The following is a 22,446-nucleotide window of genomic DNA, read 5'->3' as shown; positions in this document are numbered from 1 at the left end:
TGGAGTGTGAGTGGATTGAAGCGTGTCAAGTCAGTCGGAACATTCCTGCAGGATTCACGATTTGGTGTTAATCGTGGTGTACTACAACGTCGTTGTGGATTACGATCATTTCATCCTCATGGCTGTACCCCGGGGTACCAAATAATACAAAATGGCCAAGGCAATTAAATATTTTAGTTCTGGGACACCATTTTTTCCAGGGGTGTACTTAACTCCGCGACTGGGGTACCAATCAATCCAAAATCAGTGCTACTCCGTGATGTCGAAACGCAGCGAGGACGATTGCGCTGAAACCCTGAATTATTTATATGTACCGTAGTGGTGCATCGTGTACAGCTCGTCGAGATGAGTCGATTGCCGCATCGCCGACCATCAACAGACTAAAAATGACTGCATCACGGACATTTTGCGAGAGCCGAGGTACAATGGTACCCCGGAGTACCGCCATAAGGTTAATTTGCACTGTGCTTCTTGCCTGTAGGTTGGCGAAGTTGACGATACAGGCTGGAGTCAAAGTTTTGTTTGCATCTGAAACGAGCAAGCTCACCATCAATGGTAATGGTTTTTTTCCTCAGTCACTGACGTAGTACCTACATTGTCGGTCAGGTGGGGCCCCAATATTAGATTTGTCTCGCAAGGTCGCACCTAGGCTATTATATATCATGGCTCCTCTTGCCTAATCACATTGTCACGCTCAAGGTCTTGAACATTTAATGCTGTAGGGGTGCTCCGTGTTCGCTAAATGCAACCAATACAGCTCCGTAGTTACCTATTTGCAATCACTGGTGGAGCCAGTGTGGGGGGAGGGGGGTGGGCTGGCACATCCGAGCTAAATCCCTCATTTCGATCGGATCATTGGGGTTTGTAGTGAGCCCAACTGAGTCGCAGATGTTAACTTGAGAGCAACACTGTTCATTAAGTAAACTTAACGCAACATCACACAATCTACACTCAGGTCTCGAATGCCCATCTAACCACGCTACGGCAGAACTAGACACGGTTCGCTATCCCGGCCCGGACCACAAGCTGGGTCCCGGACTGCGTGGCTAGAGGCTTCTTCTCCCCGACGTGGACCTTCTTCACACCGGCACACCAAGAACCTCAAGCTCCTCACAGGGCCCCCGTTATATCCCCCAGGGCTGGGGCTGGCTCCGCCCTTCGAGCTCTTTCTCGAAGGCTCCTGAAAGCTCTTTTAGACCACGTGACCGCCCAGTGGCCCCCGCCCACCGGTGGCCCCCCTCCAATATCATCCGGTCACGTGTCAGCAGGTCAACAAGCGTATCATGCCCCAAAGTAACCCTGGCTGGCTGACGCTCCCTCTCGCTCCCCCACCGGGAGCCCGCACCGCACACTGCTTGCGGTGCCTCCATGCTGACCAGCGCTCACCCAAGCCCCGCTAGGACTGGTACTATGCCCCGTAAGTGGGCTATACATAATGTCGGCACCACATAGTGACAATCACAGTCACTACAGGTTTATTAGTAATACATCGGCATTTTGCGACACCTACTGCCACTGTGTAGCATATTATTACGTGCCAGGGACTCCATGAGATGATAGGATAATAGTCTGAATCCATAATTGGCAATAAGTAACGGCAAAGTAGTTATAAGTGACTCACATAATTGTACGTACTTGTGTATATGTAGTGGTGGTGTTGACGTGCGCCGACTGTGACAGTGATGGATCACGGGGCGGCGCGGGGTGCGGGGTTGGGCACGCGTTGTGGGCGTGGTGTGGACGCGCGCGCCGGGAGTGACAGATGACGGGGCGGCGCGGCGTGGGTGCTGAGGCACGCTGAGATGTGGGAAAACAGGATCGTAGCCAGCGCCCAGTGATTGGTCGAATAGGATGGGTGCTCGCAGCGACGTCCGCAGGTGGGGTATAAAGGGGGACGCGCGAGAGCACTCGGGGAGAGTTACCCAGTTGAAGACCAGAAGACGGAGCTGAAGACCTAGTGCCCCGAGACCCCTAGTCCCGCCGTCCTTGTGGGGACCGGGGCCCTGTGTGGCTCGGAGGCGAGACTGTGGGACCCGGGGTCCGACGCCCACGTGGGTCGGGCTGGGGACCCACAGTCAAGACGGACACCCCGGGCAGGGAGTGTCCCGAATAGCTCAGTGGGCGTTAGTCGCCAGGGTAGCTAAGAGGGCGTTAGTCGCCAGGGTAGCTAAGAGGGTGTTTGTCACCCGAATAGCTCAGTGGGCGTTAGTCGCCAGAATAGCTCAGTGGGCGTTAGTCACCAGGGTAGCTAAGAGGGCGTTAGTCGCCAGGGTAGCTAAGTGGGTGTTTGTCACCCGATTAGCTCAGTGGGCGTTAGTCGCCAGAATAGCTCAGTGGGCGTTAGTCGCCAAGGTAGCTAAGAGGGCGTTAGTCGCCAGGGTAGCTAAGAGGGTGTTTGTCACCCGAATAGCTCAGTGGGCGTTAGTCGCCAGAATAGCTCAGTGGGCGTTAGTCGCCAGGGTAGCTAAGAGGGCGTTAGTCGCCAGGGTAGCTAAGAGGGTGTTAGTCACCCGAATAGCTCAGTGGGCGTTAGTCGCCAGGGTAGCTAAGAGGGCGTTAGTCGCCAGGGTAGCTAAGTGGGTGTTTGTCACCCGAGATACTAAGTGGGTGTTAGTCACCTGTGAACGAGTTTGGTAAAATAAAAGAGTGTGCTCCCCGTGAAGTCGTCTCCCGCCGAGTTACTACATTACAACTGGCGTCAGAAGTGAACCTGTCTTCAAGAAGAATGGACACGAGGAAGACTACCCGTACCCACGAGCGAGGTCGGGAAGACGACGGCGTACCGGGGACACCAACCTCGGGAGGAGAGGACGAGGAGTTGCCGCCGATGCAGCACTTCGCGGTGATGGCCGACGCTCCGCTCGCCTCCGACACCAGCCTCCAAGACGCACACTCCAGGTTGGCGGAGTTGCTACTCGCCGCCGCCGCTGTCTTGGCGGACATCTCCGTTCCGGCGAGCGAAAAAACGGCTGCGGGGTTGGTGGAGAAAGCGAGGTTGGAGGGATCCCGCCAAAAGGCGCTTCGCGCCAAAAGTCTGGAAGTTGCCGCCGTTTTTGAGGGGCCGCCATCGATTGGCGGGAAGCACGGACACCACGTGGCCGGAGACCTCCGCTCAGCGCAGCCCACGTCATCAGCGCGCGCCGGAGCTCTCCATTTTGCGCCTGACAACCGAGCCGACATTTTACACAACTACAGCGGAGCGCGGGAAAATCTCTCCGACGTCGACGACGATCGGGTCCTCCAGCAAAGATTGCCTGCGCTGTCGGCGTTCAAGGCAGATGGGGGCGACTGGGGAGCCTTCCAACGAAGGTTCCTCGCTCATCAGGAGATGTCGGGGTGGTCCGACACCACTGCCCTGCGTGCGTTGCCAGCGATGCTCGACGACGACGCGCTTGCAGCCTTCACATCTGCTGCAAGGTCGTCCCGCTCTACGCTCCAGGCCGCACTACACCTGATGGCGAAGGTGTTCGGACCGCCCTCCACGTGTCGCCACCAGTTCTACGATCGGCGGAAGGTGGCTGGAGAAACGACGCTTGCCTATCGCACGGCACTGCTCGCCTTGGCGGACGCAGCTTTTCCCCGCATGGATAAGGAGGGGAAGGACGCCATGGTGACGGAGCAGCTGCTGGCGTTGGCCCACGAGTTGGGGGTCCCCATCAATGTGGCGGACGAAATGGATATCTGCTCCCTGGCGATCGCCACGAGCATTCACGCGTACGAGGTCCTCAAACGCAAGCCGGGGGTCGTCTGCAAATTGGCGGGGAACGCGGTACTGGCCGCCACGATCGCCGAACCTCAGCCAGCTGCGGATCAGGAGCAGGCCTTCGCTGCATCGCGTCCGGGGGAGTGGAGAACGGGAGGTCGTTCGCCCACACGTTCATCCCGCAAGCTGGAGCAACCGAAACCTACGACGTCCCTCGTCGTCTGCTACAACTGCGGCCTTCGGGGTCACGTCGCAGCCGGGTGCCGGGCCCCGCGTCAGCGCGCCACAGGACCACGTCGGGACGACGACCAGGCCCACAAGGCATCCCAACAAAACCCGGCAAGTCGCGGCACCTCACACGCTCGGTCCACAAACACGGCACATTCGGGTCGCCGCTTGGCGGTGGGGGGTTCGCGGCTGGGTGCCGGGGGTTCATTTCGGCGAGGGGGGTCCGTACACGGCCCGCAAGCAGTCGAATGGTCCGAATTGGCCCACAGGATAGTGGCTGCGTCGGCCGGGTCGTCCGTGGTAACGGGGTTTATTGACGGGGTTGAGGTCCGGGTGCTTGTGGACACGGGTGCGTCGGCCACTATCATTTCGGACCTTATTTATAACATTCTTCCCGTCAAAAGTAGACCCCTTCTGCCAGTGGACGTGCCATTTTATGCGGCGAATGGGGGATCCCTGGGGATCATCGGCCAGATTCGGGCGACTATTTGCATTGGTGACGTCAAATTGGCGGGCCCTATTTTTGTATCATCATCGCTGGCCGTTCCCTGTTTGCTAGGTACGGACTTTTTGTCCAAAATGCCCATCAAAATTCTCATAGATCAGGCCTGCATTGAGCTTCCGTCAGGTCGGCGGGTTGCGTTCTTGACGAGCCCTACCAAAATACGCACGGTTTGTGCGACGGTGCAGGCGCTGGCAACTCAGACTGTACGGGTGCCCCCGGGATCGCAAATGTTGGTACCCCTTCGGTTGAGGAAGCCACTCGAGGTGGGTGCGGTGGCACAGGGGGTGCTGTTGGGGCCGTCTAACAGGGCCAGAAGGGGCCTCGACTTAGCGGTTGCTCAAACCATGGTGAGAGGGGACAGTGAGCCGTTCGTAAGGGTCCTGAATACGGGGTCGCGGCCGGCCGTAATTGCGCAGGGAACGGTGCTGGCTCACGCCGCGCCGCTACCCGTTGAGGAACGGCTCGTGGCTCAAGCGGATTTCACTGTCGAGTCGCATCCTCCAAGTGATGAGGGGACAGAGTGGTTGGACTCGTTGTGTGCCGGTTCTGCTAACTTGTCCAAAGTGCAATTGGGAGTCGACGCTCCCACGGGGAGGGATTCGCTGTTGTCGTTGCCCCTCATTGAGTGGGGCCGTCTCCAAATGTCCGACAGCTCCCTACTTACGCTACGTCGAAAAGTTGGCGCTCCCGAGGTAGGGGATGCGCGGGTCGGTTCCTGGGTGTGCAGACAGGGCCTTTTGATGAAGTGGGACAACATGTCCCGGCGTCACGTGCTCGTTGTGCCTGTTGCTATGCGGGGTAGGGTCGTTCTGGCAGCTCATGAACGGCTCATGCATCTGGGTTTTCACAAAACGCTCGCCCTAATCCAGCGAGACTATTATTGGCCGGGGATGGGTAACGACGTGGCGAACATTCTTAAGGGATGCGTAGGGTGCGCCAAAAGAAAACCGCCACCATTGGCAGCTAATCCACCGCTGCAATCCATTCAAGTTTCGCGCACAAACGAATTGGTTGCGTTGGCATCTTGGGGCCCTTTCCTGCTACACCGAGGGGAAATAGGTTCCTGCTGGTTGGCGTAGAATACTTCACCCGATGGCCCATGGCATGGCCACTCGCCAACCAGTCGGCTGCAGCGGTGGCGGACGCCTTCGTCCAGGGTTATGTTTTGGACAAGGGCGCCCCCGAACGCTTGCTGACGGATCAAGGAAAGAATTTTTCGAGCGTTTTGTTGCGCGAGGTGTGCGACCTGTTGGGTACAATGAAAGTGCGTACTTCCCCCTACCACCCGCAGACTGACGGGATGGTTGGGCGTCTGAACAGGACGATTACGTCTATGCTGTGCCAACAGGTCTGCGACGATCAGGTTGATTGGGACTTACAGGTGCCGGGGGTACTCGCGGCCTATCGAATGGCCCCTCATGCGGCGACGGGGTTTTCCCCATTTTTTCTTATGTATGGGCTGGAGGCCGATCCGGCCATGGACGTCCAACTGGGGATTTCCCAGCCACGTGCAAAATCAAAATTGGCAGACCACATCAAATTTAATATCGCCAAATTGACGGAAGCGCGGGAGGCGGCGAGGTTGAATTCGCGGTCTCGGCAAATCGCGAACGAGAGATTGCATGGGCGGAGGGTGCATACGCATGATTGGAAACCAGGCGATAAGGCCTGGCTGCATTGTCCACATGCACCGTTGGCTACGTCCCCCAAATTGTTGAGACCTTGGAGGGGACCGGTGGAAATTGTGCGGGTTGCACGACCCCAGAGTATACAGATTAAATGGGAAAAACGCCGTTGGTACGTGCACCCCTCCCGACTGAAGCCCTATGCGGCACCGTGTGACCCCGTTCTGTGCCGTAACGACCGGGCGTGTGATGTGACCGTCGACTTGGGGAGGGAGGTGTCGCAGGCTGCTCCTCACGTGTCTCCACCTGACCCACCCCCAGGTGCCTCGGGCTTGACGGCTGCTGACCGTCGGGAACCTGAACCCCGCGGCACGCACGGGTCCTCGATGCCTGGCCAATGTCTTCCTGAACTGCCGGCACCACCGGACGTTCAACCGCGTCTGGTGCCGTACGACGGACCGGCAAGGCGGACTCGGGCTAGGGCACAACAATTTTCATGAAGACATTTTTTTTCGACACCGAGCTCGCCCGGTGTTCCCCTCTGCCGGGGTAATGTCCCGTTGTAGGGACGCTCGGAAAGAATGGGACGCTGCACGAGTCGAGAGAGAGAAAGAAAAAAACAATTTTTCCATTTATTTTTCTTTCTGCATACACATTGCTATTGTCACTCGCCGGATTGTATATATTGTTCTGTTGTCGCGGTGGCATTGGTTGATGGTTGCGGATGGTAGTGTTCGCGTTGTGTTGTGTTGTTACGTTAGTTGTTGTTCTTGTTGTTGTGTTGTGTTACGGGGCACACAGGGGGGTTTGTATATTTTTATAGCAGCCGGGTCGGCTGCGAGCTATGTGGTAGGGGGTGATGTAGTGGTGGTGTTGACGTGCGCCGACTGTGACAGTGATGGATCACGGGGCGGCGCGGGGTGCGGGGTTGGGCACGCGTTGTGGGCGTGGTGTGGACGCGCGCGCCGGGAGTGACAGATGACGGGGCGGCGCGGCGTGGGTGCTGAGGCACGCTGAGATGTGGGAAAACAGGATCGTAGCCAGCGCCCAGTGATTGGTCGAATAGGATGGGTGCTCGCAGCGACGTCCGCAGGTGGGGTATAAAGGGGGACGCGCGAGAGCACTCGGGGAGAGTTACCCAGTTGAAGACCAGAAGACGGAGCTGAAGACCTAGTGCCCCGAGACCCCTAGTCCCGCCGTCCTTGTGGGGACCGGGGCCCTGTGTGGCTCGGAGGCGAGACTGTGGGACCCGGGGTCCGACGCCCACGTGGGTCGGGCTGGGGACCCACAGTCAAGACGGACACCCCGGGCAGGGAGTGTCCCGAATAGCTCAGTGGGCGTTAGTCGCCAGGGTAGCTAAGAGGGCGTTAGTCGCCAGGGTAGCTAAGAGGGTGTTTGTCACCCGAATAGCTCAGTGGGCGTTAGTCGCCAGAATAGCTCAGTGGGCGTTAGTCGCCAGGGTAGCTAAGAGGGCGTTAGTCGCCAGGGTAGCTAAGTGGGTGTTTGTCACCCGATTAGCTCAGTGGGCGTTAGTCGCCAGAATAGCTCAGTGGGCGTTAGTCGCCAGGGTAGCTAAGAGGGCGTTAGTCGCCAGGGTAGCTAAGAGGGTGTTTGTCACCCGAATAGCTCAGTGGGCGTTAGTCGCCAGAATAGCTCAGTGGGCGTTAGTCGCCAGGGTAGCTAAGAGGGCGTTAGTCGCCAGGGTAGCTAAGAGGGTGTTAGTCACCCGAATAGCTCAGTGGGCGTTAGTCGCCAGGGTAGCTAAGAGGGCGTTAGTCGCCAGGGTAGCTAAGTGGGTGTTTGTCACCCGAGATACTAAGTGGGTGTTAGTCACCTGTGAACGAGTTTGGTAAAATAAAAGAGTGTGCTCCCCGTGAAGTCGTCTCCCGCCGAGTTACTACATTACATATACAATACACGACTTCCCTCAAGGCATACCTTCAGCGAGTGCGATGCCGATCACACACGGTTCGAATTAGACCCTCTATCGATGGCTGCGCCATCGCCGCACATGCGTCGAATAAAAAGCAAGGGACAAGTCCTTACTTACGAACAACTCCTATCATCTTTCATTGGTGGAGGGGTTGCCCCCCTTACCTGAAAATCCTTGCTCCATCATTGTTTGCAATATAATTTCTGCGCATCTATGTCCAATATTATTTTACTCAAGTTTATTTATGATTATAAAACGGTATTACTTCTAATATTACGTTGTTGAAAACAGATTTCATGGTAGATGTCAAAGGGAACTCGTAGCTTTAACCACCAGGCACCCCCTGCCCCTACCCTCGTTACACCGCTACTGGCCTCCGTAGCTTCTACCGCATGTACGCTGTCGAGCTGACGTTGAAAGCGTTGGGTGCATTAGTTCTGTCCGTCCGTCTCGTCCGTCCGTCTCGTCCGTCCATAAACAGGGGCGAGGCGTAACTCTCACAGACATGATCCAAAATGAGCGAAAATTAACTGTGAACTGTAAACAAAATTGTTTGTCTGCATTGGCGGTGGGGCACAAGCACAATTAGTAAATAAAACTCAACGTGGATGCCAATAATAAGACCGTGTGTGTGTGGCCTTTAAATTATAAAATTATATATTAGGCGACGTCACATAGCCAGATAAAATGAGTGTAAAGTTGTATAAAGTTAGTATGAAGTTTACAAAATAAGTTGTTTCTATCAGGGACTTACCCTAGAGAAAACTGGCCACACTGACAGAGTTTTTTTTAATATTTGAGACTCCACCAGGGCTAAATGCACTCAGATAAAGAGCACTAAAAGTACTCTTTGGTTCTTTCGGTAAAGTCACGTAAAGAACCAAAGAGTATGGATTCCTGCAGTCACGAAAGCTTCAAATCTATTAGCCCTAAAAGTACTCACAAAACCAGCACTAAATGTACTCACAAAACCAGTACTAAAAAAACTCACAAAACCAGCGCTAAAAGGATTCACAAAATCAGTGCTCATTTCTTTATTCCATTCATTCAAATATTTTTTTGAGAAAAAACTCGCCCCCACTAACGAGGTCATCACAATACTTTACAGTGTGAATTTAACGAAGTTAGTCCTACCTATCAAATCAAGACATATATATACAAATATAAAAATGAGGGGAAACACAAATTCTAGGTTGAGCTAGCAGGGCCTGGCCAGACGTTTGGAGGTCCAGATGGGACTTGCAGGTACTGAGGACCAAGGCCGTTTTGAGCTGTGTAAGTCATTACAGCTTATTTAAATTTTATGCGATAGCTGACTGGTAGCCAGTGCAGATCATGGAGGATTGGTTTTATGTGCTCTAAACTACTAACACGTCTAAGCAAGTGGGCAGCCGCATTCTGCACTAGCTGCAGTTTCTGAACCAGTCCACGAAGCAGCTCAGCATACAAAGCATTTCCACAATCCAGGCGTTGAAACAAAGGCGTGAACCAGTCTTTCGAAATCACTAGCGGATAAGAGGGGTCGCAGCCCTCGGAGCACTCTTAGGTGATAGAACCCCACTTTCGCCACAGCTACAACCTGAGAGCGCATGGTCAAGCTACGGTCGAACAGTGCACCTAGGTTGTGCACCACTGTTACAGGGAGAGGGCGTACTCCATTAATTAATGAAGGCACAAGCTCCCCCTGACCCATCCTCAGCTGACTCTCTGACCCTACAATCATCAGCTCCGTCTTGTCCGGATTCAGCCTTAGCCAGTTCTGCTGCATCCATGCAGCTACCTCTGCCAGACAGTCTGTTAAACAGGTGAGAGCTGCATCTGGGTCACCTGAGGAGGCATATCTGGCTGTCATCGGTGTACTGATGGCACTGTAAACCGTGCCTCCGGATGATAGCTCCCAGCGGCCTAACATTGACATTGAATAAAAGGGGAAATAATACTGACCCCTGGGGGATACCGTAAGGGGAGGGTCCGGCAGGGGACACATGGGGACCCAACGCCACCTGCTGGGTCCTGCCATGCAGAAAAAATCCAATCCACTGTAAGGTGGTGCCTCCAATTTCTGCCAGGTCCCATAGGTGTCGCAATAAATCCCATGATCAATTGTATCAAAGGCGGCTTACGGGTCCAACATAACAAGGGCTGGAATACAGTCTCTGCCCATCGCCATCAGGAGATCGTCTGCCACGCAAACCAAGGCGGACTCAGTTCCATGATGGGCCCTGAAGCCTGATTTAGTGACGTCAAAGAAGCACTCGGCCTCAAGATACGACTCCAACTGAGAGGAGGCCACCCATTCTAGTTTCTTCCCTAAAAGCGAAGATTGGAGATCCGGGCAATAGTTAGCCAGGATATCGACATCCAGTCCTGTTTTCTTTAGAAGTGGTCACACTAAAGACCTTTGCAGGGGTTCTGGGAACACTCCTTCTGAAAGGGAAGAGTTGACCAATTCGGTCACCATCAGGATTACTGGCCCAAAGGCCTCCTTAAGAAGCCAAGTGGGACAGGGATCTAAATCACAAGTGGTCCATTTAATCTCCACAGCCGTCTGGATGAGGTCTGCAGGCAGGACTGGCAAAAAAGCCTCAAAGATGACAGGAGCCCTTGGGTCCAAGCTAGGATCAGGACTAATTTATGGGCAGATACCTTCTCTAATGTGACCAATCTTATTAGCAAAGAGCTGATGGGAATATTTGCAGTGCTTAGCAACCTTTATGGACGTACAGTCTGGGTGAATAAAACTGGTGACCATCCTGAACAGCTCAGCAGGGTGGTTCCTTGCTAAGTCAATCCTCATGGCAACATAATTTTTCTTCACCATGAAGATATCCCGTGTGTAAGCCCATTGACAGGCTCATAATCGAGCTGAGATCTGCACCAGCATCGTTCCATTTTCCTAAGTTGTTCCTTCAGGGCCCTTAATTCTCTGGAATTCCAGGGGGTGCTCGTGGTGACTTGAGCATGAAGACGGCGATGGGTTGCAAGGTCATCAATAGCAGATCGGAGCACTAAATTGTACTTATCAACTCTTTCATCGATGTCACAGTAATAGGTTATTTGAGCCGATAAGGCATCATGAAATCCAGAAGGGGTCTTAAGCCTTTTGGGCCGAACCGCAAATGTAATCACAAAACCAGCACTAAAAGGAATTGTGGGGGCCGTTGGCCCCCGGGGTCTCCCCCGCCTGCATCTCCTAGCTCGTTTGCGTTACCGCACCGCCCTAATACCCGCTAGGGTTTCGCCGGCATTCGAACGCGACGCCCATACTCATACAGCCCCACGCAGCGCTCCCACGCTGCGAGCGTATGTACGCACAGCATCAACAATCAAACGCAATACTCCCCCTCACGCAGCTTCGCGCAGCACTCCCACGTTGCGAACGCGCACCTGTGGAACGCCGATTACGCACGCCGCGAGCTTATGCACACACGGCACCGCGCACTCCAAACGCGATACCTTCTCTTGCGCCGCGCCGCGCAGCACTCACACGTGGCGAGTAAAGGTACACCCAGCACCCCACGCGTTCACACTTCTTAGCGAGACCACACGAGGTTACTATTAGTTAGTAATGATTTATTATTGGTAACCTGCGATTTGCTGTCTAAGTCAGTGTGGATCGACAAGGCCGGCCTAGATTATCCCCGAGGGTCTGTACCCGATCTATTTAATTTGCTGGGCTCTACGCTGTATTAATTTATCTAGCCTCGATCACCCGATTCTCTCACCTCTTACTCACAGTTTGAGACGTGCGGCATTCCGGTGGCCTCGTCTCCTCTGCGCACGTCGGCACGTCACACGGACGTTTGCGTGGCAGACTGGGAGCTGATCTCTGAAGCAAGAGAGAGTTTGACCTCTCTGCCTCTTCCTCTTATACCCTATCTACATCAAAAGATTAATTCTTGATTGCCCTAACAATGGGCGCATACGCGCCCGAGCCGCCTTTTGTTATGCCAATTATGCGGCGGCGTCCATAACAAAGGCTCGCCGTGGGAAGGTGTGCAACGGGGCCTCCGCATATCTCTGCCACGCTAACTAGTCGTAACTCCCATAACAAAAGGCTCGTCGTGGGAAGTTGGGCGACGGCGGCCTCCGCGTGCCCCTGCCACGCTAATTAGCCGTATACCCTGCCTGCCTTGTCGATCCGTGGGGGGTGGGGGTGCGCGTCCTCACCGCGGAGGCTGGGCGGCCCCGTCGTGACCATGCAACTTTGCACTCGAGCCACGACGCTGCGGTGTGCGTTAGCGTCGGAGGAGACCGTCCAATTCCCTGGCTGCAGGAAACCGTTAAGATTATCCCTATGAGGGCTTTTCGGGTAAAAACCTGTTAGCCAGGAGGTCTCCCCTCGCGCTCTATGTGTGGGGGGAAATGCGTGAGTATGTGTGTTTAGGTGGGGGGTGGTGAGGGGGAAGCAGCGTCGGCCTCGCTGCTCGGGACGGCGGGATCGTAGGTGGAGGCATCCGCCAATCGGCTCCGTGGCGGTGGCATCACAGAATAACAAAACCAGTGCTAAATGTACTCACCAAACCAGTGCTGAATGTACTCACCAAATCAGTGCTGAAAGGACTCACAAAACCAGTGCTAAATGTACTCACCAATCCAGTGCTAAATTTGCTCACCAAACCAGTGCTAAATATATTCACCAAACCAGTGCTAAACGTCCAGTAATCCCTTGCCAATCATGATCGTTAGGTTCCTGAAAACCCTCGCGGTTGGTAAATTTGCGGTTGGTAGATTACTGGGGCCTATGGGTAATAGGGGGTGAGGAAAACCATGGCCATGGTCAGACTTGTCAAAGCTTAACTAAGTTGCCTGTTTATTAACTAAACACTGAATAAACATACAGTACATTATAACATAATAACAGATAAATACACAATACATTAACGTTACATACCTTGAATATTAACGATGATGACGATGATAATTAGGTAATGTGGGAAGGGCTTGTTAGAAGCAGGAGGAGGGGCTCAGCTCACCCTCTCCCTGCGTGCCACAGACGCGACACTCGTCTTCACAACTCGCTGCACGCTTCGTGTCCATGATTAAGGGCAACATTCATGTGTACTGTACATTACTGTACAAGCAAAACGATGGGCAGCTAAGCAGCGCCATGGTTCTGCAAAATTGATAACAATGACGTCACGCAATACAATGATGTCATGCTGTAATACAATATCTACTATAATAACCCAGGAATGTGTGTCCTTAACGCGTGTGACGTCACTCCACATGACCAGCCCCCTCATTAATATTCATGAGCAGGTGATGTCCTCCAAATGGACCCCCCCCCCAGTAATAATCATGAGAACGTGACGTCACTCCACATGGGGGGCCGTGGCGCCTCCTCCCACCTCCCCGGCGTCAACTCACAGCCCTCACTACAAAGGCAGAACCCTCACGTCACGCAATATCCGTAACGCTATTGAGACATCAAAGTAAAAAGGACGTCATGATGAACAAGGGATTATAACCTTAAAATGAAAGAGATCTGTGTCACCGCGCCCTTACAAATTGCACAAGCATTAATGCAATGAATATCACGTCGCGTTCTGCTTTTCGCTTGCAAGTTTCAAACTTACTGCAATACACCCGTCCTGGGACGGGCAAAAGGCTAGTGATGTAATAAACACGTAATGATTTACTTAACACCGTGCTTACCTCTGGATACAGAGCCAGAGGTGCCTCCTCGCGTCTCGCGAGACAACTTGGCAGATGCTATGCGGCATCCCCAATTTTGATTTGACGACTTCACGAATACTCAAACTGAGATGCTCGCATCTTTACCGAAAGAATCAAGAATATGAATCCCTGCAGTCACGAAAGCTTTAAATCAAAAGGTAGACAGAAGTCAATCCGTGTATACTCAAATCTTGCGGTTGGTAAATTTGTGGTTGGCAAGGGATTACTGTACTCACAAAACGAGCGCTAAAAGTGTCGCAAAACCAGCACTAAAAGGAAGCGCGCGTCTGCCCTCCCCATCTTGATCTCGACGTGATTTCGGCGCGTGGCTTGAGCCGGAAGCATCGTCTCCGTGAACACTCCCCGAGGATGAGCGAACGCGCGTCGGAAAGCATTATACAGAGAATCCGTGCGTGCGATCTTTCCCTCCCCCTCGTTTCCACAGGCGAGCTGCTCATCGACGGGCAGCCTCGACTCCCAGTGACGTTCGGTGCAACCGGAATCCCCTTGAGCAAGGGGACGTGGCCTGGCATCGTCATTGAAGGTCGGGCATTCGCCTTCGTTTTGTGCAATGCAGACGATTCGCAAACGGTCCTTCACTTGTGAGGCCATGTTGTTCATTTGTATAACAGCCGACTGGTGTACGCACATCAACGATTATCTTAACCGGTCCTCGGCCTCCCCTAGGCCGACTCAGCCTCAAATTAGTAATTTTGTCTTTTTTGTGGCTAACATCTAAGACAAAGATCCCCCGTATGGCCTTAACAGCCGTTTGCGAGCATCTATGAAAGCCAGCACAGTACACGAGGCAGTAGGTGGCCCGGCCGCCTTTGTCTCCCTAGTGGCGATGTTTACACACAGCACCAGGTACTCATTTAAGAGTCGACTTATAGCAGCCAAATAATCGAAACACATTTTTCTAAATGTGATGAAAAATCCACGCAACCACAGGGACAAAACTCCCAAACTACAAATATAACAACAGGCATCGTCAAGGTCAGGTTCGAACTCACAACCTCTTGTGTACCCGGCAAGAGAGATAACATTTCCTTGCCACCACGGCAGCCTGCCTGATGACAATTGCCCCCATGCAGGCAGCCTTCAGAACCAAAACATGTGCGGTACGTCAATATAAAGGCGACTGATGTGAAAGTGACATCAAATCGTTGGAGATCTGGGACCATGTCCACTTATTTGCACGGTTGGCTACGTACAGTGCAAAATATGTTAAACGTACATATGTACATAAAGCTTTGATGTTTACCTGCTGTGTGCCACCATGGCAAGATGTTAACTCCGTCGCCTGATATACAGGAGATCATGGGTTCAATCCCGACCCTAAAACCTGCTGTATATTTGTTTGCATAGATTTTCTTCCGGGTCATCTGGTTTCCCCCTCCACATTTAAAATCAACATCTTGTTTTTAGAGTCTTTGGCTGCTATACTTTCCGCGTGATCATAAACCACTTGGTTGAGCTATCATTTGTTTCCAGGTCACTTCAGAAAAATAACTATACTGCTGAGTAGCCCATACCTGGTTAAATAAAAAGTTTATTTTAAGTTTAGTTTAAGATTAACAACAAAATAACTATTCGAAAAACACAGGAGCGACGGTTTTCACATGTCTTTGTGTTTCCAGCTCAAACTCTCAACAAGACCGCGACGATCAGACACGCGGAGTTCTTGGGTTGCTCCACGTGCGTGACCGTGCGCAGCTCGGACGTAGACGTGGACTGGGTCCGGGTTCGAAGGTGCACGCAGTACGGCTTCTACCTGGAGGACACGAGCGACGACGGTCATGCGTTCCGCATCTCCAACACGAGCGTAAGAGATTGCTCCAACGGGATATACGCGACTGGTGGGGAGAAGGGCCGTTTCGAGATCGTGTCAACCGTGCTTATGGACAACTCTGAAGCCGGCTTGTGTTTGCAAGGGATGGCCTCCACCACCGTGTTGACCTCTCGTCTCGTAAAAAATGGCGCCGGAATCCGAGCGAATCCCGGCGCTGGACGGGTGACCATCATCGCCTGCGAATTTAGCAGGCAGCAGCAGATTGGGCTTGAAATGAAGAACTTCGAGTCGCTCCTCATCACAAACTCGACCTTCGATGGCAACGGACAAGGGTGCATCCTCATGTCGGGAGGTATTATCACGCTGGAGGGGAACATCTTCGTCGGTAACAGTTACGTGGGAGTTTTCATCACGGTGGTGGTCAATCTCTCGCTCGTGAACAACATCTTTGAGAACAATGGAGTCCAACAAAATGGTGCGTGCCACGTGACACACTCAGACCAAGCGACGCGTGGGGAAATACTTGGAAACTATTTCAGGAGGAACGGACAGATCACGTTCCAAGGAGGAATGAAGAACGTGTCTGTGACCCGCAATGTTTTCTACGACAATCATGCAAACGGTAATGCGTCTCTCAACAGCCATTGCATTTTTTGGTGGTTATAGTAATTGCAATAATGTATTGTATATTACCACTGTATAACGCTATCGTATGTATTGCTGTGTAATTTGGCGTATTACTGTTATTGCGATGTCGCAAAGAGAGGAGAGGCTCCTTGCCTATAAACATCTCGGCAGTTCACCAGCATTGGTTCAAACATAGCCTGGCGCTGCTGCTGATAAGACACTGAATGTCAAAACCCGGTCCAGAGTTTTTTCTTGTGCCCAACCAATGCTGCCGATGAGATGCACTCCCAAGAAGGCTCTACAGATGGCTGATGGGATTAGTAAAAAGTGCTTATATTTACCTATCGCTATGAACACCCGTATGTGTGTATGTATGCGTGAGTTGTTTTACCTCTTGACGCGAGCCACTCGTTTGCAGAATACGGTGTGGTACAGATAGGCACCAACATCCTCTTCCAGAACAACACCCTCGTGAACAACACGGCCGGCACCACCGCTGCCGCGCTATTTGTGGGCAGCGCGACGGCCGTGCTCAGATTCAACGTCTTCAGCAACCCGGCGTGCCCCCACGAGCTGTGGTACAACGCGCCCTACTCGGCCGGAGAGCTGGACGCGCGACACAACTTTTGGGGCGTGGCAGAGGCGACGACGGTGGAGCCGCGTCGGATTCGAGCCAGGCTCTTTGACTTCTATGATGACCTCACAAAGGGCATCGTCCAGATGGCGCCGTTCTACCGAGATTCATTCTTTGCGGTCGTGGTGTACGGCGCAGGCGAGGCGGTTTCTCCAAATGGGTTCACAGGAGGCGCCGTGAGAGGTGTCACCCTGACGCTCCCAAGGTTCGTATGGCAGCTTAAACATTTTTTTGTAAAAATATTTGTATTTTACCAGGTAAGGCCCACTTCTGAGCTATGTAGCTATTTTTAAGAAGTGACCTGGCTATCGCAAAGATAGCTCGACAAAGTGGCTTATAACGTGGAAATTATATTGGCAGTAGAATACATTAAATGCGTGATGTTGATTCTAAATGTGGAGGGTAAAACTGGAGGACCCGGAGAAAAATCCACGCGACCACGGGGAGAGAGAGAGAGACGCAAACTCCAAATATACAACTGGCATTGTCAGGGTTGGGATCAAGCCCACGACCTCCTGTATACTAGGCAAATTAGCTAACATCTCGCCACCTCGAGAGCCATTCGAATATAACACACGCTTTTACACAGTGTGTGGGGGGAGCGGGAGGGGGAGCGGTTAGCACGCGCAAACCTGCCCACGGCCCTTCTGGTGGCAATGGAACGGGCAAGACGTTGCAGTGCTGCGCCTTTATCTGCCGTGAGCCGAACTGTACCCGTATTTTTTGCGTGTGATTTGTTTATCTTTCCTATACTTTGCACTCCTGTCGTGTTGTATTGTTTGTTGTTGTAACGTTCTGGCCCCGCGTTCTACTGGTCATCTTTGGAAAAGAGCTTCATGGCTCATCGGATTCCTGCGATATAAATACATATTCTGATTCTGTATTGCAGAGGGGATTACACGATTACAGAAAACATCTTGGTGGCACCTGCAAGTGCACTCATTATGTCAGCTGGGACAGCATTGACCTTCAAGGGCAGGACGGGCATACGGATTGAAGGTGCGAGTATATATACGCAAAGATCTACCACGTTCCATAATCATCGGCATGAATAATATTCACACCGTGCCTCCCACGTCGCACACCTAGAGGCGCCCTGTGGCGTTAGTCTGCTGCCAGAAGGGCGGGGGGCAGTGGTGATGATGATTGCTGCTGCTGTGTGGTCTAGCCTAGGGGCACCTTCAGTGGCAGCTGTCCCTGTGCAGCACAAGCAGCACCTGGCATGCGAGTGGCCGTTGTCCTGTCGGTTCTATCTTAAGTAATTTGCTAAATAAAATATTATGGTAGGCGAGTGTGTGCCAGAGCCGTGGCTCAAGTTATAAAAAATACTCCGCAAGTTGCTCAGTTGCAAATCGTTGCCTTCCTTTCTTCGTACTGCTATCACTTGGCAGGACCCATCCCAGACAAGAGTCCAGAGGCTCTGGTGAGGCTCTGCTGGGTGAACCAGCGAAATCATAAAAACAAAATATAGCCCTCCTGTCTCTTAACACATCTCTTTCAGTTTTAAACGTTAGTTTCCTTTGCATAAAAGCAAAGCAAAATAATGAATTCAACCCCCACGATTGTGGAATTCCCATTCTCAGTCAATTAGCGAATTTAAGTCTGTTACAGTTTGTAAGCGTAGCATCTTACATAGCACGGACAGCCAACTGCGGTCGCACTCATTACACACGAATTGCTTCCTACAAATGAACCACAGCAGTGGCTTTTGGCTAACCATCGAACAAAGACGGCTACCGCATCGCCGTTTTCAGATGCACTTCTGCGGCCGTCTGGAACGCTCTTCCGATATCAGGAAGCCACTGGAGCTATGCACTTCAAAATCATCGAGTTTGAAAACTCACTTCTTTAGAACTGCTTTTTGTTAGTAGTTTGTTGTCCTTCCCCCGCATCTTGGATTAGTACTGTTGGCTACGAATTGTGCCGAGTTTATTATTTGTATTATTGCAACACAATGCAGCGACAACCTGCAGCAGCGTACATCACTGTAACGACGCAGTGCCCGATCCACAAATACGACGGAGACATCACAGCGATACACTCCGCTGCTCCTGACGCTATGATTATCCGGCTTTGCATCTACATCAGCCGTACGAAAGAAGGAGAAGCGTACATCGTACAATGCGTGCAAGTAACGCACTGCTCTGCTTTGTGTTGAAAGGTAAACTCCTGAGTGGCAGCTCAACTGAAATGGGCTTTGCGAACTTGTCCACCGATTCGGACACGTGGTACGGCATTGTGTGCAGTAAATGCGAAGGTAAGAAGCCCCGCATGCACTCCGCACAAACGCAGGGATGCTCACTGCGCTTCGTGTAAAATGTTTCCACACCCGGCACACCACGCCCGGGTGGGCATATTTAGCGATGCAGTCGCGTGCCACCTAACTCTGGTCTCCAGCCGTGGCTGTTACGTCGGCGAGGACCCACTTTTTTGCGACACCGCTGTGGCAAGATGTTAACTGCCTCGCCTGGTATACAGGAGGTCGTGGGCTTTCTCCCGACCCTGACGCCTGCTGTATATTTGGAGTTTGCATGTCTCTCTCCCCGTGGTTGCATGGACTTTTCTCTGGGTCCTTCGGTTTTTTCCTCCATAATTATTATATAATCAACGTGCATTTAGAGTATTTGGCTGCTACAAATGTCCACGTGATAAGCCACTTCGTTGAGCTTTCATTTGTGACAGCCAGGTCGCTTCTGAAAAAGAGTTACATAGCTTAGTGGGCCTTACCTTGTGAAATACTTTTTTTCAATTGTTTTAGATATTGTGCATGGCAGAACAGCACCGTAGGATCATGTCGTCTCTGTACCACAGAACCGACAGCTGCCTCTAAGAAGGCATTCTGTTGTCTCGTCTTCGACAACAGAAGATTACCGGTAGAGGGCGCAGCCCTGCAATTGTTTTCTCACGGCGCTGCTGTCACAAGGTCCTCCGCTCAAGGAAGCGCCCTTCCGCTCGAGCGCTGTTTGGTCTACTCTTCCATGCTGGCCACTACGTCTTGGAAGGGGTGGGGCGATACCCACACTTTACCCCACACTACTGCTGGGTGGACAGAGGTGGAGAAGGGGGTTAGACATTCACCCTCATCCTGTCAGCTTGTTTTGCTGTGGTGCGCTCAACCTTACTTGATTGGCCGTGCCGCTGGGTGGTGGTGGGTTATCATCAAAGCGCTTAACGTTGTGCACCACTCCTCCATGACGACGGTCTCGCCCAACAGAAACTAAAATGTGATTCGTGAACGTCGGTCGTGAAAGACTGTGTACGCGCCAAATCGGATATTATTGCTGCTGCTGATATTGTTGACAGCACTTCCCCTTTCTGTTTCCTTTTCAGAGATAACCCTGCGCAAGGTGGAAATGAGCAAATTTGAGTTGTTCCAGGTTACGGACACGAACGTATCGTTGACAAACGTGACGCTGAGCGACTCTCAAAGCGGGCTGAAGCTCTCGTGCGATGGCACCTGTCTGATAAACATCACCGTGGAGAGCTGCACGTTTGCTGGCGTTTTAGGAGCGGCTATAAACGTGCAGGGGGTGTATGACTGCTTCCTGAAAGTATCCAACTCATCTTTCGTCAACGTCATGGGGAATGCCCTTCGCTATGGTGAAGAATCGAGAGGCCAGGCCTCAATTGAGGTAATTTATTTGACACGTAGGCTTTTGCAACCAATATAATTCATAATAGAGGTTTTTTGGGTTAGATCGCAGAAATATAAACCTGTCGTTAACCAGTCCCATCCAATTAGTAAGGTTTGTCATGTAAACTAAGCGTGCCAATTAGTTACTACTTCAGCACACCGGTGTGTTGGAGAGTAAATCCACAACGTTTAAAATTTGAGTGCCGTGACGTTTTGCTGGTAATTACATCCAGCATCATCAGGCGATTTTGCCAGAATGTTGTGGATTTACTCTCCAACACACTGGTGTGCTGAAATAGTATGTCATTGGCACGCACTGTTTACGTGACAAACCTTACTAATTGGCTGCGATCTAACCCAATAAAACCTCTGTTTATAGACAAACGTTTGTTAACAATTATTAACCATTGTTGTGACAACATTGACGAATGACCATTACAAATACACCGGTGGGAACTGAAAAAGAGCCTGCGTTGTTACCGTGGCTGTCAAAACCCATTTGCTGTCAGTATCTCAGACATCGACATTATCACTTGCCTAGCCCTCAACTGGCTGACCAGGTTTTATAACCAGGTTTTATATATCCACTTGTAACGTTCATAATCACCCTGCCATACAATGGAAATGTATAACTAACACATTTTCTCCCTTCGCAGATCTCATCATGCTATTTCAAATCTGAATCTAAAGATAATGAAATAATTCTCATCAACGCGAATATGTGGTCAGGCTATTTTTACAAGGTACGGATTGTCGATTCGGTGTTCAAAGGAGGGGCTTTGGGAGTGACGATTAGCATGCAACGTGGCAACCTCGAATTCAGTGGCAACGTTCTACATGGATTCTATAGGTCTGCCATAAGAACCACCATCATGCAGCAAGCCACCAACTTCACCATTCACAACAACACGCTGACAAACAATAGCGGAGAACACGTCGCATACATGTATTCGGGAATAGAATTTGATGACTATGCATTTAATAAAAACGACGTCACCAACAATTCGGCAAGGACAGCCGTGATGATTAGTGGGTTTAGTCCTGTCCTCCACTACAACTTATTTGAAAATTCCGAGGCATCATGGGAACTGTCGGTGCCGAGTCCACAGGGCAGGCAAAAAATAAACGCCACCATGAACTGGTGGGGTTCTAACACGGCGCAAAGCATCGCTCCGAGAATCAACGACGGCAGCAACATCGGGGTGCTCCTCCTCCCTTACCTTATGTCACGAGACATAAGCAATGTGCTTCAACAAGCGGATAAGATATCCACCAGAAATGGAACTCTAAGTGGTGTAGCTAACATCGACACTTGGATACAATACGTTGATGGTGGATATGAGGTTGTCGGTGACATCACGGTACAGGAGGGGGCAACGCTGACAATTGAGCCTGGAGTGGAGCTGAGGTTTCGTGACTCGTTGGCCATGGAGGTGCAAGGTAAGATCTGTAAGGAGCATACTAAATGCATTACATTCAAAAGGTCGAGACGTCAGAATGCTGAGCTGTCACTATTGAGAACCTGGGTTCAAATCCTGTTTTTGGCTGCCTGGGGTTAAACCGGGTTCTCAAGTGTAGCGATTTCATGGTCTCAGCCCGGTCACCAATGACTTACACAGAGATCCATAGACTCATACATATACTCATAGACCCACATATAGATATATAGACTAAGACAGAGACCCATAGACTCATAGAGTTGTGATTACACCGGGTTCTCTAGTGTAGCGAGTTGATGGTCTCTGCCCGGTCACCAATGACTGCACACACAGAAAACTAATTGGATTCAATTTGGTTCAACACTCGGAAAAATTCCAGTTCTGAGAAAATATTTATTTTACACTCACATGATGTAATGTGAGGCCCCCTACTATATGGTTCAGAGGTCACATGAAGGGATCTCAGAGGTAGTTTTGTGCTGCTTCCACAGGCAGTTTTCTAACAAGGGTTGCCATGCCCTGCGAGAGTTCTCAATGGGCTCTATGCCGCGTGATGGCTCTAGATCTGTTGAGCGTTGCGATGCCACCTACAATTTGAACGGTTTCGCCCCAGATGACCCCTTAATTTCCCTGGAACACAGCCGCAC

The 22,446-nt window shown here is 51.7% G+C and overlaps 1 protein-coding gene across 1 annotated transcript; it reads left to right on the top strand.

Moving 5' to 3' along the window:
• Window positions 1-135: 135 nt before the first annotated feature.
• LOC144736555 (uncharacterized) lies at window positions 136-22,009 on the top strand. Its single transcript, XM_078619105.1, has 8 exons — window positions 136-555; window positions 14,119-14,217; window positions 15,314-16,087; window positions 16,511-16,931; window positions 17,616-17,725; window positions 18,888-18,983; window positions 20,057-20,358; window positions 21,017-22,009. Exons 1-8 carry the CDS (start codon window positions 309-311, stop codon window positions 21,917-21,919), a joined length of 2,952 nt encoding a protein of 983 aa, XP_078475231.1. The 5' UTR covers window positions 136-308; the 3' UTR covers window positions 21,920-22,009.
• Window positions 22,010-22,446: the final 437 nt, after the last annotated feature.

This window comes from Lampetra planeri, chromosome 61 (genome assembly GCF_965212315.1).
Source record: "Lampetra planeri chromosome 61, kcLamPlan1.2.h2, whole genome shotgun sequence".
NCBI classification, from domain to species: Eukaryota; Metazoa; Chordata; class Hyperoartia; order Petromyzontiformes; family Petromyzontidae; genus Lampetra; species Lampetra planeri.
Note: the sequence above shows the minus strand (reverse complement) of the source record. Positions and strands in the feature narration are given on the sequence as shown.